This window comes from Trachymyrmex cornetzi, unplaced genomic scaffold (genome assembly GCF_001594075.2).
Source record: "Trachymyrmex cornetzi isolate Tcor2-1 unplaced genomic scaffold, Tcor1.1 scaffold279, whole genome shotgun sequence".
NCBI lineage: Eukaryota > Metazoa > Arthropoda > Insecta > Hymenoptera > Formicidae > Trachymyrmex > Trachymyrmex cornetzi.
The window spans coordinates 393,889-410,123 of record NW_017297471.1 but is presented as its reverse complement, the minus strand read 5'-3'; the positions used below and the strand labels follow the sequence as shown (position 1 = coordinate 410,123).

Sequence of the window (16,235 nt, the reverse complement as noted above, 5' to 3'; positions counted from 1 at the left end):
CATCAAAATGTTATAAAAATAATAACATATCAGTTGTATGTTGATTTTACATTGAAGTAATAATCAAAATGTAGTAACACAAGAAAAATTCTACATACGGACCCACGATTTTTTACTGTGTATTAATTATTATTAACGATTTAAAACTGTATTCTTCAAGAAAGCATGAGGATGTTATAAAAAGTATTAAAAAATGCACGGAAAGGAAATGTAAAAAAATTCATAACACGCCTAGGTTATCATAATCGACGATGACACGACACTTTTTAGGAGTAAAAACATTTTTGTAAAATATCTAAAAATTTAATTGGATACAGAACTGAAAATAATTTTTAAACCATCAAAATAATTATGAACGATCAAACTTGTTGCTAGAATGTTAAAACTTTTTGTATCGCGTCTTACATAATTATATCTGTATCTAACTAAATTTTTAGATACTTCAGCAAAATCATTCTTTCCATGTGATCTCTTAAAATTGAACATATCTCTTTCTATCCCAATGAATCAATCGTATTTCAATGCTTTTTATACACGGAGAGAATTTTTCGTTATTTTTTACCGCAAAAAAATTCATTACAAATTTCATCATGTTTGGTAATAAGCTCTTGGGACAACTTTTGACAATAATGAAATATTATCAGTAACGATAGATTTTTTGAATTATACAAGAGACTTTTTATAAATGATGTAGTAAAAATTATAATGCAGATTGTAAAATGTTTTGAAGTGAGTAAGTTCTAGCGTAGCTAGACACACTCGACAACGAAAATAACCGATAAATATCGATTACAGTCAATCAATTACTATGTTATATGGTAAAATTATAAGCGACTAAATCAGATTAAAAATATCATGCTGTATGGTAAAAATTATATAAGCTATTTTATATATTCATGACTACTTAGCATCTATTCTTTTAAAATAATAAAGAATCATAAACTGCGAAACATATTTTAAAATGTTGAAATTTTACTATACCCTTTAGTAAAATTAATAAAATATATTACATATCTTATTATGACACATATTAGTAAATTAAAGAAACTCATATACAATTCTTTGAAATACTATGTTGTCCCACTATTATCATGATTTTCAGGCTAAATTCTAAGAGAAAATTCTCTCCGTGTAATACTTTGCTTTTAATATAAATTATACAGTATCGTGCTATATTGATCGAGACCTGTTTCGCAATTAGCATCAATTTGTTTGTAATCTCTTTGACGTTGGTGTTTCAAATGACAAATTAACGAGACTCGTGGTTTAGATCTCGTCGCGTGGGATGCGCGAGTTCCACCGTCGCAGCGATACAATCCACCTCGTTGCTCCAACTCGCGTCTTGCGTTAAGAATGCGTGATTTACGAGCGATGTATTGTAGAGATCGCTTCGTTAAGAATGATCTTATAAATAGCGACTCGCGTGTGATTCAGCGCGACCCTGCGGGCGCTTGTCGAGCGCTACGTGTAAATTATTATAAATCGATCCTTGTCCTCGATCATGGCGAAGAAATCCTCGCTCGTGATCTCGCTGAAAGAGCCGCGGATCACTCCGCGAGAGAATGCTATTCGTGACGTCGTCTCGAAGCCATGAGCAATGATTTTCGATCTTTTAGATGATGATGATTAATGAACCCATAAGACGCTCTTGCAGAATAGATTTCTACTTTTTTTTAATCGCGAAATCAGAGAATTGTATCGGGAATACTATATGCTCTATAAAATGTAAAACTGCGATCCTTGTAAAAAATTTTACTCCTTGTTTGTATCTATACGGCTAAAGTATTTGAAAATTTAGCTAGATTTGAAAATAATTTTGTTGAACTATCAAAATAATTATGTAGGACTCAAGCCGGTTACAAGAATATCAACAATTTTTGCAGCATTATCTATCATACTTGAGCGTTCTACATAATTATTTCGATCGTCTAACAAAATTATTGTCTGTTTCCAACTAAATTGTTAGATACTTTAGCAAAATCATTCTCTCCATGTCTATTTTTATCTATATATCTGTGAGACTTTTGTCTCAAACTTCCTTAGTTTTCAACCTGAAAAACTATCGGTGCCACTATTTTCAAGAAACCCATCGTTTCTCTTCGTTTAAAGCTCTACCATTTTCAGAGAAAGCATCAAGTCCTGGCGGCACTCCTTAATACAGAAAGATCATCGTCCAACACTCGCTGGACGCTCCCTAAGCTAACGAGATCGATGGCCACTCAACTCACAAAGGAAAAGCGGTGAGAATTTGGATCACCCTTCGAAATTATCCGTCAACGTCGGCTGCAATAATTATAAACAAGGAGGCCTCGCTTCTAGGACGAGTTCTTAGAAAGCGTCGTTTATAAATCACGATTCCGTGGGCAACCCCTAATCTTCCACCCCCGGCATCCTCGTGCCACTCCTCGATCATCTTCCTTTCGTACTGCCCTTCCACCCCTTAGCACCGTATTCCCCCGTATTTTGGTTTTGCACGCAAAACCACCATCACTTCGCCATTCATCATCCAACGCCGCTCAACCTTCTCTCTGTTTCCGTTTTTCCCACTTCCCACCCCTTTTCAGGGTGATCCTCACCTCGCTCCCTCCTTCTCGCCGATGTGATGAAACCCCTACGAATCGCACGACAATTTAACGCATATCCAGAGACCGTGGAATTATTCTTCGCAGGAAAGAGAGTTAACCGACAACCGACCGCACTGCCTCGAATGTTAACGAGTCGAATCTTCTGTGCGCAGCTCCAGATAAGAGGAACGATTCTTGAGATGATTAATAGAAATTGTGGAGTGATGAGAAACAACTTGCGGAACAGTCCTAAGTGGAATGAAGAAATGAAGAAAAGACAAATAACGATGTCTGTAGCAAGACAATCCATAATGAGCTTTCTTACGTTATTTGTCTTATAATTATCATTTTATTGACCTTTGTGCATACATGGAAAGAATGGTTTTGCTAGAATATTTAAAAAGTTGGCTAAGTATATATCTGATAGGAGTATCAAAAAATAATTACGTATAAGAATTGTTTTAGATGTTCAAACTGATTACTAAAAACTTTTTGCAGCATTGTTCATCATGTTCGAGTTTCCTACATAATTTGATGGTCCAATTAAATTCTTTTCAAATCTATATCTAAAAAAAACAATAATTAAATCTAAAGATTAGTCTATCGAAGTTTAGTCTAAAGTGACGTAGTTACAAATGAAAAAAGTATTTAGATTTTGTTCTTAAAAAAAAAAGTTCGCTGATAAATTTATTTTAAAACGTCATTTCGGCTTTAAGAAAGAAAAATCATAAAAAATACTTTTGCTTCTGATAATTAAAAAAGCTAACTGGTCTAAAAGATAAAAAAACGCTGCGATAAATTGGCCGCGAGGCGAGGTATCTAAAACCGGCACTGTAGTAATCATCCGCTTTTCATTTGCGAAACGTATTGGCAAGGGATAACGAACGCGAAGCATCGTCGTCTATTTATGCAGCCCATAAAGCAGCACCGACGATATCTTTATTCCTCGAGAGTACGAAATTTATGTCGACCGAGAATCGCCCCCTAAATCTGGCTCTCAATCTCCTTACGATTCAAGAAAAATAATGATCGAGATCGAGAATCGAGAGGCTACGTCTCTACCTCGCACGCACTTCGAGCGTTTCCCTCGACCACTAATCTATTTGTTTCTCATTAACGGACCAACATTAATCTTCGAACTCATTCGAAGCCATCGCGAGCGAACGTGAGAGTGCAAATGGGACTCATCACGAGGGTTCACAGGAGGACTTCTTGAATGTCTACTTTGACCAAACGATTAAAGATTGCCTGCAAACAGCTATGTATTTTTGTGGCTCGCCACTATAATTACGCAAATTTAACGTTTACGTTCTCAGTTTAATTTCTTTTTACTCGAAAGGAACAATTTTGCTGAAGTATCTAAAAATTAGGTAAATACAAATTTAAAAATAATTTTATAAAATCATGAAAGTAAAATTATGTAGAAAACTCAAGTATGATGAGCAATACTGCAAAAGGTTCTGACATTCTAGCAACAATTTGAGTGTCTTAACTATTTTGATAATTTAATTTAATATTATTTTCAGATCTATATTTAGTTGAAGTTTTAGGTGCTTCAGCGAAATTGATATTTCCGTGCAAATAAAAGAAATTATAAACATTTTTATCTAATGTGCATTTTTTAAATTTATTATTAGAAAAAATAAAATTATTAGGTGCAATCTTAAATATTTAAAATCTCAATCTTACTCTAACTAAAAGAAGATTAAAGCGCGATAAATGAAAATGGCATGATCAAAAATCTGGGCTTAAAGTGAACATCTGACGGCGCCAGTGTGACTGCTCTTTTCGTAATAAAAAAAAAATTGATTAAAGATTATTCTTACATAATAAGACAAGTTTCCCTCGTTTCGGTCGCGCTAATCCGATTGACATTTCAGAGTTCGTGAATTTCGAAACGCGTAGCACGATGATAGATCCTATCGCGGAGATTTATTGTAAGAGAGCATAACTGGAGAAGGCTTTAAAAGAACTGTCGAATAATATTCGCAAAAGTGAATTGGAATACTTACAGCCATTTTATACATCTGCCATCTTGGACCAGCAACAACACGAGCAGCAGTAGCCAGACTTTAGCACCGCTTCGCTTCTTTATCCACATCTTTCTTCGTTTCGCATTCTAAAAGTTTGACATTGTCTCTCTCTGTCCTGGGAATATCATAAAGACGATTTTCTATCCGTTCTTTCAAACACCGCCGATCATCCCTCGATGCGGCGTGATTCGCTTCGCAAAGATTCGGGATCTCTTCATCGTGTCCATCGTTCTACGTAGCCTCGCAAAGTCGTGATACTTTTCTGTCTCATGTAAAAGAAGCGATGTTTTCGAGAACTATCTTCAATGCATTTTGAGAAAATTCTCTTTTTATTTGTGTCCTTTATATATATATATATATATATATCCACTCGGAAATCTTCGATCCTACATCGACGTCGCTACATATTTAACATTCGCATTTGATTACCGACTCGATTAATTTTTCAAAAATAGTTGGATGACGAATTTGGATCAGTTTTGGGCCACTTAATTAAGACGAACGATGTCTGAAGAAACAGCGAAAAGTCTTCTTAGATACGAGACTTTTTCTTCGCACGATGACTCACAGGTGAGCGAACGAGAAGAAGAAAGACTGCTCGTTGAACACGCGTTTAGAGACAAGAGGCACCACTCTTGTTAAAATTGACGGAAAACAGTACGTCTCAGGATCCTTCAGGATCTGCTGCGATTTCGGCAAACTTTCACCGTGCACCGTACGTCCGGCTCGGCGGGGAGTCTGCGTGCTTACAGGTGTCCGTCGGAGCAGTCCCGCAGGATTTGCCGGTCGGTGGTGGTGGTGGAGGTCCTCCTACTACTTCACTTCCTCCTACTTCGCCTCCTACTTGAGCCTCCTCTTTCCTCGATGTACGAGGAGCCCAATGATCGACACCGGGGATGCCGCCGTATAAGAAGAAGGCGATCGCTGCCATTAACCCTCTCACTCCTATAAGAGTATATATTTTTTTTCATTTGCACACTGTGTGAACAAAAATTTATTAAATCTTAATACATATTTCTTTGAATAGTATTAAGTACATATTTACTTACAGTCAAATTCAGTCCATCCTTTATCTTCATTGATCGATGAATTCCATCTTCGAAGGAAGATGTATAAATTTCAAAGAAAAAAAAATATTCCATTAGAAAAATCTTGTGTAATTCTCTCAATGTAAATCGGAAAGATTTTTATTGTTTTAATGTCTGCCAACGAATTATGTTTATACCTCAGTCACTAATTAATTCTGTCAATGGACTATGTTTTCCTAACTCTCGGTTTTACCGAAAATTATACATCTCGATTAATATATAACGAATAATATCTTAAAAAAGAAAGATGAACGGAGACTGGAGACCACCTCCGCGGAATTGACTTTAACGAGCAGGCGGTATCTTTGTGATCATTTATTTTACTACAAGGCGGAGCCAAAACAATTTATCCCTGCCTTTACCATTTAAAGGCTGGTGAGCATTGGTGCTTTCTCGCTTCGATTTGTTGATCGGATTCGAATGAGTATCGACCATACAGACGCGTTCATACAGAAAAAGATTCGTCGTATTAAATCTGTCTGGGCTCCTTGATTAGATTCAATTATACCTAACATTTATGTGATCTTACTCAATAGTACATTTTTTTAATTAAATCTTTCTTTAAAAGTAAATCTCATTTAAAAGGAATACATTTTTTATATAAAAAATAAATCATTTTTTATTTTAATGTAGCCATATCACAAGTAAGTCTACATTAAATAAATGCCTATAGAATTACTTTCTATTAATAATTTTGATGAGGTTTCGATTTTATAATTTATTATAGTGTTTATGGATAAATTAATATAATTCGTCTACATATACCATAATAATACAATTTTATGTAATTAAAATACAATAATTATAATACATCTACGTGCATTATAATAACAATATTTCATATAATTATTTCATTAATTATAACATTAAGCTCAATCTTTCTCTCGCACGCACATTTTCTATGCCATTATGTACACACATTAATGTCGATCAACAGCAAATCAACAGCACAATTAGCGCAAGTAAATTTCATCGAGATATATTGTACGCCTCAATTGGAAGAAGCCACGAGCCCCTTGCCCCTCGCTAATTACCATGCCAATTTTGTCCACGGTGCCGATCGTTCGTCTTCCTTCCCGTTCTCCTTGGTCGATGCCTCGCTCGGCCCTTCCGTTGCCCCGTTGCCGTCGATAAATAATCCTCCGTCAGACGTTCATTACGTCGTTAAGTTTCGGCCCCGGACTTATATCCACCCTCCGTCCCGCACGCGGAACCCAACGAGCGGGTTCGCCCGCAGCGGTAACCCTGGAAATACCGCGTGCCGTGTAAAAAGGCATGCCGATCGCACCAATCAATAGAGAATATCGGCATTAGCGAGGCTGAAGAGCCACGAGCGACTTCCTTCAAAATTACTCGATCTTTAATAAACAGAAATGACAGAAATTTTAAGGGGATGCTGTGGAGTGTCCTGTTTTACCATTAATTTTTAAAGACTCTTTTCTCTTAATTGTGTTTATGGATTGAAAAGTCCTTCTCCACAATTAAAGTATCAACAACAACACAGGCTCCCAGCTACAATTTAATACGAAAAATGGAAAAAAATTAAAAATTATAGTTTTGTCACCGGCTCCTGCAGTCAACTCGTCACAATATGTGCTGCATATAAGAGTTTCAGATTTTACCCGTTTAAAATAAGTAGCCATCAGTAGCCTACAGAAAACCTCGAAGAACAATCCTATGCTTTTAGAAACGAGGTAGAGGCTTTGGTATAAGAGAAGAGTCGCTAAAACTTTCGTTCGTATACTACGAATAAAATTGACGTGAAACCATGAAACCGAGCAATATTTTAGTCGATCTCTTTCTAAGAGATGGCGTTGCAATATGTTAGATAAGGACAGATGAATGCGTTTGAGCGAGACACAACGATATATGATAAGTATAAGAAATGAATGAAAGATGTCACTATCATCGAATTTGGAATTTAACAAAGTCTGTACTATCGATCTTGATTAAGTTTGACCGTCACTCCAGCATTCCCTTAAGAAATGAATGAAAGATGTCACTATTATCGAATTTGGAATTTAACAAAGTCTGTACTATCGATCTTGATTAAGTTTGACCGTCATTCCAGCATTCCTTTAACTTCTAATTTGAAATTAAGGAAGTGAATGAGACTGCACATATAACTAATCACGAGATCAATTTCAGGAAAAAATTCTACGATAAGAAACAATTCAATTTTTTTTTATCAATTATACAGAAAGGAGTTTGTTAAAAAATCTAAAAATTTAGCTGAATTCAAATTTGAAAATAAGTCTATTAGACAAAATAATTATGTAAGACGTTTACATTGGTTGTTAAAATGTGAAAACTTTTTGCAACATTGATTATCATGTTTGAATTTCTTAAGTAATTATTTTAAGGCTGAATTTTTAGATACTTTACAAAACCGTTCTTTCTACGTGAATGTCAAATTTATGACTATATCAGATGCAAATATGAGAATTAAAAATACTATACATAGCGTTGTTTTATTTTCGCGCAATTATTACCGCCTATATCCGATAAGATATCGCGATATGAATGTCTGCGTTGCACTAACTGTAAAATCAGATAGCAGATGCCGACATTCCTCGGTTGTTCGCAGTAAAGATAACTGGAAAGATCGAATGACAGGCGTTAGCTGTTACTTTCGCGAGACTCGGAAATGTGCAGCGCGCAAATGCATCGTGCAATTACCGCAGCAATGTTGCAAAAGTATTCCGAGAAGTAACGTGTTTCTCGCCGTGGGCGATTCATGTGGGTGCACGCGCAATAACTTCACGGAACAAAAGTAGAAGTATCTCTGTTTCTGCCACTCGGTTTACGGAATGAATGGCACATTAACTTATATATTTGCGATTTGCGCAATGCGTTTACACCTCATTAATTTAAGAACCGTGGACGAGCGAGCGCATTGCGAACGCCGGAGAATTTCTCGCGCAACTCTATTATATGCGCCATAAAGTTTGTCTCGTTATTTATCGTTAATAACGCATTCGTCTAATTAGCCTCTCGCGATCTCGAATAAACTCTTTTCATTTTTCTTGATTCCGTCCCGATTATTATTTCATCCACCGCGGATGAAACTGTTCCGCTCATCGAAAAGGATACTTCTGCGTTTCTCGCAGGATTAACAAGAGATACGTAAGTACTTCTATTTTGTTTCTTCCGACTTTCGCAATTTTTCTATAACTTTTAATCTTTACGAAAAGCAAAAAAAAATGAAATCGGTTGATCAGGCTGAGTAATGAACTAATAAGGATAAAAGATCGTCGATGAGGCGTTGATACCAAAAATAAACGAGTTAAAGGCACGACGACTTTATTAGCGGGGAAAGTTAGACGGACGAAAGAAAGAGAGCGTCTTCTTCGTCCCAGATTATTTCCCGGCATTATTCGCCGAAGAAGACATTGGCTATAAAAAAGAGACAAGCAGATCCGGCGACAGCTGCTTCGCTATTAAAAGCGACTTAAACTCCAAACCCTTCCTGCGATCGTAGAACGCGAAGGTACCCCTTGCCGCCCCCATCCTCGTCCAGTCGCTCACTCTCTATTTCTCATCCGCTCCCTTTCGCTTCTTCTTGTTCCTCTTGCTCTTCTCCACGTCGTCGTGCCATCCCTCTTCTCGTGATAACGCGCGGGCGAAGCGTAAAGCCACGCGTACGCGTCTACGCGCCTGCGACTTCTTGCCTGCAAATAAGCGAATTGCTAAATGAGCCGTAAAGCCAAACCACGGGGATGTGAAGGAAGAGAGCAGAATGCGCACGGACCCCGCTTGGTCCTAGATTAGAATTTAGAGCCGACATCCTCTCCGTCTCTCCGCGGCCCGAGAGCACCGCGGGCACGTGGGGAACGGCGCAGTAAAACACGTTCAAGAAGAATGGCCGTTCGAAATATTATAGAGCGAGATGAGAAATGGACCGCGAGTGAAGGGACGCGAGCGGGGCAGCTATAGAATTATTGCCCCTCTCCGTTGTGTCTCGCAATAACTTTTACAACTCTGTGATATTAATTAAGAAACGCGTTTCTTGCTTCCTATATATTTTTATTATTATAAATCGTTTGATTTAAGCAAAAACGGAAGATGCTTATAGAGGAGATAGACAAAATAATGCAAACACCTAAAAAATATAATTATCTACTTATTTTCTTAATAAGAAATTGATCTAACATTTACCTTTAATGCAAATTCTGTCCTTGTTGAAATAGTCATACATGTTTAAATACTGCAATAACTGCTACAGTGCAATATTATATCATTCTTTTCGCAGAACTTCTTGTTTTATACTTAAAACAGACGATTGTATTAGCCAAGAAAAATGTTGAAGTTTTAGAAAATGGCAAAGAAAATAAAGTGAAAAGAAAATTTTCTTCTCCAATATTACTGTTAGAAATGTTCTTAAATTTCATTAACTTTTAATGTACGTTGGTGAATGAAGTTTAATTTCTCTGTAACTGAAAGGACTATTAATGCAATGTTAATGAGATTTAAGTTTACAGTAACTGAAAAATTAAAAGTGTAATGAAATTTAATATACTTTTCATTTACGGATATAAATGACATTTAATTAATCGTAATTGAAATAACTATTAATGTACATATTCATGAAATTTAATGTATTTTTACATTTACGAATATTAATAACATTTTAATTAAGCCTAATACTATTAACGCTTAACGTTTAATACGTTTACGTTTCTTACATGTCATTAACGTAAATTACTTTTCAGTTACAGATCTCGTACTTTTCTTTAATGTGTAAATTAATATCTATAATAATGTGTTCATCAATACACATGTTCATCACATTTAAGACTACTGTAATTTAGTTTTTTTATTTACATCATTCATTATATTTAATTTCGTGCATAACCACATGCTTCCTTTACATGTTAATTAAAATTTATTGAGAAATTTCTAACAGTGTATTTATAGGTATATGAGCAAAATTATATATATATTTATATAAAAGACGCTAAAAATAGATCAAGATTCCATTCGTAATTTATTAAAGCACATGAGTGACTCTTTCAATAAAAATGAAATGTGTGTTAAAAGTAAATAATGAATCAACTTGTTATTAATAAAACAAGTAGTAAAATAAATAGTGTATTTTCCAGGTGTTTATATTATTTTGTCCAATTCATCCCTTAAAATTCATCCCTCTGTATCGATCATAAGGCACAAGAATCTTCGTAGAATTTTTGTTTTCTTATGTCAAACAATTAGTGTTCGTAAAATTTTTGTTTTTTACATTAAACAATTAAAATGCGTAAGTGCGATCGTTCCATAAGAAACTGACAAATGCTTAAAAATGTAAGACGGATGAGCTCACGGCACTTTGTTCACCCTCACTGACAAAATCGGACGTCGCGAAAGTTCAGAACTGTCTATTTGCATGGACACGATTAATTAATACGATACCGGTAATTAAATAGACATCAACCTTCTCCGCGCACGGTAGTATCTAATCTGCATAATCTCTATACAATAACGTTAGTGAAAAGAAGAGTTTTGTCCCTCCAACGATAAACTTTTTGCCTCCCTCAACGGTCAACACCCGCTACCCCGCTAATAAAGATATACAGGGTGACCCAAACGAGTGGAACGGAACATTAATGGACATTATGACACGATACGCTTCTTACTAGAATCTGGAACAAGGATTACATAATTCGAGATATCAAGTCGTACTAATTTATTTCAATAAATCACTTAAGCTTCACAGATATAAATATAAATATGTAATAAAAGAAAACTTTATTCATAACTAAAACAGATTGTATTTTAGCGGAATCTTTACTCCATCAAGATTAATCAAAGTATTCTAGATAATAAACGACTATCCTGCAGAATTTGTTTTCAACACGATCAATGAGCGCCTAAAAAGAATTTGGTTTAACAAAAAAGTACCTAATAGTAAGGCTTTAAATAATGACACGGATACTGATCGTGTATCTTGGTTTGTTTTACCATATATTGATTCCATATCGGAAAAATTTTTGTCAATTTGTAAGGATTCAGACATGAAATTAGCGTTTGTTAGTGATAATAAGTTGAATAAATTTATTAAAGTACATAAGGATGTTCTTCCTAAATTTGACAATAAGAATGTGGTCTATAAACTCTTGTAAAGATTGTGATGCGACATATGTAGGACAAACATACAGAAAATTGTCTACTAGAATATCAGAACATCGGAGACATATAAATTGGAATACTAACAGCCACTCTGTAATTACTGATCATCGTATTGAATTTTCGCATGATTTTGATTGGGAGAATGTCAGAATTTTGGATAAGGAGAAATTTTTGAAAAAAAGACTGATTTCGGAAATGGCATTTATACAAATGCAAAATAATGGCCTTAATTTACGTTCAGATACGGAGGGATTGCATCACACTTATGCAGCAATGTTAGAAAGTTTCTCCTAATTTAATTTTGGATGTGTTAATTTAATTTGTTCATGTTTTAATTGTTGACGAAAAAGTTTTATGTTAATTTAAGTTATTCAAAAATTATTCATTTGACGAAAATGTATTAGTTTTAAGAAATAATTTTATATAGCTGAGAAATGTTTATATAGCTGTTATTTATTAATATGGTACCGCTCTGATCAGTAATTTAATTTTTACGATTCCAATTTTTTACATAAAAAAGTTTTTGTGTTTTTAAAAAATTTTTGCGATTTTGATTGGCGAATGGAATAATGTACATGCGATTTCATCTTGAAGTTTATAAGCTTGCCTTATTGTTTTCGTACATGTTGACCTCTTACATCGAGAACAACTCAATTCCGAGCGACATGTCAATGTATACTGACAGTTGAACATGTCGATATTATTCAAATTTATATATAATTGTGAGTTCTTATGATTATTACATGGCTTCGCGACACGCTTCATGTCCTATGGTGGTAAGTTAATTAATGTTGTGAACTCAGGCATTATCTAATGAGAAATTTGTATAATTGATAGATTAACAACGCTGCATCCTTGCCAATTTGCGAGTGACTTAATCATCGAGGACATGTAAGTCAATTATATTGTATTTATTGCTGAGGATGACTCCAAAGAGAGTCGAAACGTTCAAATACAGAAGACTTTAAGCTAACATCTGAGTATGGTTTTCACCTATCTTTGCGCCGTTCAACATTGCTTGACTCTCACTAGCCTAATTTAGTCATACCTTTAATTTGTTCTAGATAATAAAATATTCCAATAAATTATGAACGCAAACGTGGCATGACAGGCAGACTGCTCTATCATGCTGGAGAGGTCCCGAATACGATCTCAGTAGAAACCAAAATATTTACGCTCGTGTCCCCTCTCGGAAATAAACGGCTCCCGAGAGTATTCTTGCCCACAGAAACATCTCTCGAAAAATCTTCCATTCGGAACTGACATTGAAACTGTAGGTCCGATGGCAATTGAATAATCAGGGTACGCATCACAAGCATAGAAAGAGATGTAACAAGAAGAAGAAATAAATTATGAATGCTTTAGATTAAATATTATAATTTAATAATTTAATGTTTTATAAAATTATAAAATTATGATATTTAATCTAAGAAATTCATAAATTATTTAATTAATTTACTTAACTTAATTATAATAATTAAAAGCAATAATATTGTGATCTTAAATAATTTTAACAATCAGATTGACGATTATTTGAATTATAAAATTTAATTACAACAAATACTTTAATTCATCTCGCTATATTCAAATGTAAAAATCCTTAAGTCTCTTCCAGAATAATATGCAGTTTTTTTTTATTTAATTTACAATAGTCTGGAAGTGACTTAAGGGTTCTTACATTTGAATATTATATAGCAAAATAAATTTAAATATTGCAATTAAATATTGTAATTAAACTTTTTTTCTTTTGCCTTCGAAAACGTTTTCCGTAAAGCTATTTAAATATGTACCAAATTGACCTTAAAATTAATATATTTGTGATAACGATTAATGACTGCATCGATGTTTCGAAACTGATATCAGTCGAGTTCTTCAACAGAATCGCAAACGTCCTTAGACAAGATCGAAATAAAAGCGTTATATTTCCGCGTAGCTCCATTTTTCGTAAAATATACTTCGTTGCTCGACACATAGTCGTCCGGCAACCACGGTATCCAAGTGTAATTGTTAAAGTTGGACGGATAGCCAGCAGGATCGACAGCTAAACTGATCGCTTCTTCGTAGCCCAGCCTTTTATAACAGTCGATGAGCACGTTCAAACTCTGCACGATCTGCAAATGTAACGATGTCTTTTTAAACTGGCAGCATTTCTTATTTCCATCTTGTCTGCACCAGATGGAACAAATTTTACGTAATTAATTATGTAAGAGTCATTTTATTCCCTAGCGATTGCAAAAAATCACAAATATTAATGCATATTACACCGTTATAATTCAATATTATAGTCTCGGACGTAAGTATAAAACACCCACAAAAGTTCATGTAAGCATTGTGTAACTAACTTATTCCATATTTATATAACTTTTCTATTCTTATTTGCAATTGTTCAAGACGTGAAAACATACAATAATATCTTCAACGTTCTACAGTAACGTATTGTAATATGGTATTATACATATGTATAAGTGTCGAACTATACTAAATACGAAATGAGATCTCACTATTCCAATATGCCGCAATAATATTGTCCACGTTTACCTCGTGTTCGTAGGCCTCTTAGTTTTCCCCAAATGTTTCTTATTTTGCGATTTTGATTTAATCTCACCTCAGGATACTGCAAGGATATATCCGTAACTTCGCAAGGATCTTCATAGATATCGAACAAGCAAATGCGATTCTCGCAATCGGTGGTCGTAAGGTTCTTGCAAATTACCGTGGCCTCTTTTCGTAGCTCTTCTATTTTACTTACAGTTACTACATGATTTGAAACACTTGCTATGGCCAATGCGGCTGGTGACTCTAATACATTTATCACGTTGTACTTGGGATACGACGGGTCGTTACCTTTATAGTCAGTATAATGCTTCTGAAAGTCGGACTTATCTGTATAAGAGAAAAGATACAGAATTTATTTATATGAATCACGCATTTTTAAACCAAATTTTTTTATGAAATCAGAGATTTAAGAGAAAAAAAGAAGAAAGAGAAAGTTTACGATAAAATTAAATGATGAAAAAAAAATATTGATATGTACCTTGAACGAGTTTGTAACGTCCCATTAATGCAGCACTATAGTCAACATCCTCGATATTTATGACAACCGATTTCCGTTTGCTAGTTTCTTGTCTTTTGATCGTGGACCACTGGTCAATGCCATCCAATTGGTTCAAATCACTTGAATTACCGCCAGCCGCGGAGTATAGCGTGGGTAGCCAGTCGGTAATATGAAATAATTGCGTTGAGACCCTCGACGAGTTTTCAATCAAGGGTGAGTAAATGCACGCCGCACCTCGAACGCCTCCTTCGTATAGTGAGGATTTCAACTACAAATGCATTGTTTTACTTTTTAAAAACTATAAATACACCGTTTCATTTGAAATTGCATATATCTTCTGCTTTAAAATTGAAATATCGATTTGAACAAAGCTGTAATTACCCCTCGTAATGGATAATTAGATCCAAAATTTTGATACAATGGACCTTCGGTCTGCGCTCCATTATCGCTTATAAAAAGTATGATTGTGTTCTTTAACATATCTTTCTTGTTTAGAGCATCAACCACCCGACCGACAGATTTATCTAATGTAGCAACGACACCTAAAATAGAAGTCAATAAGAAATTTTATCAAATTTTATTTAGATTCTTAATCTTTGCAACTTTGAATTTATATAATAAAATAGTATATATATATATACATAAACATTACACAAAAAAATAAATTAAAAAGAGAAAACTATTTGATTCGTTCCGAAACTGAGGAAATAAAATTAGGTTTTTAAAACAATCTGTTTGTTGTTCATACAACAATTAACGAAATTTATTGTGACACAAAATATTTGCTATCAACAGAATTGATTGTAAAATACGAAACGAATCGGTTTTTAGGAACCATTCAAATAATTGCTATTAAACTTACCCCAGAGAAAAAAGAGATAAAATTTGGAACAGATAATTATCGCCGGGAATATATATTGTATTCTCGAGATCGCGTGAGAATACGCGCAAATATTAGAGACCTGCTCAGCTGTTCAAGCTAGAAAAAAAGGACAACACAGAGACAAACACGTGACGGTTGAGGCAGGGAGCGTAAATAGCGATGAAAGCGAATATTAACTGACGATGAGATTGTATTTGTATTTGCAGCTTAGATACAATGTAATGTAATAAGTAGACAAATAGAATCCGACACTATGGTCGGGTGCATTGGTGCACATGCCATCAGTCATCGGAAAAGGCAACCGTTGCCTCTCAGCAAAAATTATAGGAAAAGTAACCGAAGCTTTCTCTTTTTAAATTATAACGTCGAGTTGATAACTTCTCGAAAATTCGATGAATAAAAACAGCGGTTCTCCGAACTAGAAGGAGATTAGGAACGAGGAATAAAGAGACTCCTCCGTTGACTGTCATAGCGACAAGACGTGTAATT

The 16,235-nt window shown here is 34.8% G+C and overlaps 2 protein-coding genes across 2 annotated transcripts in view; both read right to left on the bottom strand.

Annotated features, from left to right (window-relative positions):
- The window catches only part of LOC108762163 (protein Wnt-11b-1), a 23,785-nt gene extending 18,528 nt beyond the window's left edge, over window positions 1–5,257 (bottom strand). The window contains exon 1 of the mRNA XM_018509025.1: window positions 4,577–5,257. Coding sequence (XP_018364527.1) covers window positions 4,577–4,665 — 89 coding nt within the window. The 5' untranslated portion in view covers window positions 4,666–5,257. The remainder of the gene's footprint in view (window positions 1–4,576) is intronic.
- An 8,351-nt stretch (window positions 5,258–13,608) lies between these two features.
- Window positions 13,609–16,235, bottom strand: part of LOC108762178 (arylsulfatase B-like) — a 14,717-nt gene continuing 12,090 nt past the window's right edge. Inside the window, exons 5-8 of the mRNA XM_018509078.1 lie at window positions 15,245–15,405; window positions 14,843–15,131; window positions 14,414–14,691; window positions 13,609–13,919 (exon numbers count right to left, since the gene is read on the bottom strand). Of these exons, the coding sequence (XP_018364580.1) occupies window positions 13,668–13,919; window positions 14,414–14,691; window positions 14,843–15,131; window positions 15,245–15,405 (980 nt within the window). The 3' untranslated portion in view covers window positions 13,609–13,667. The remainder of the gene's footprint in view (window positions 13,920–14,413; window positions 14,692–14,842; window positions 15,132–15,244; window positions 15,406–16,235) is intronic.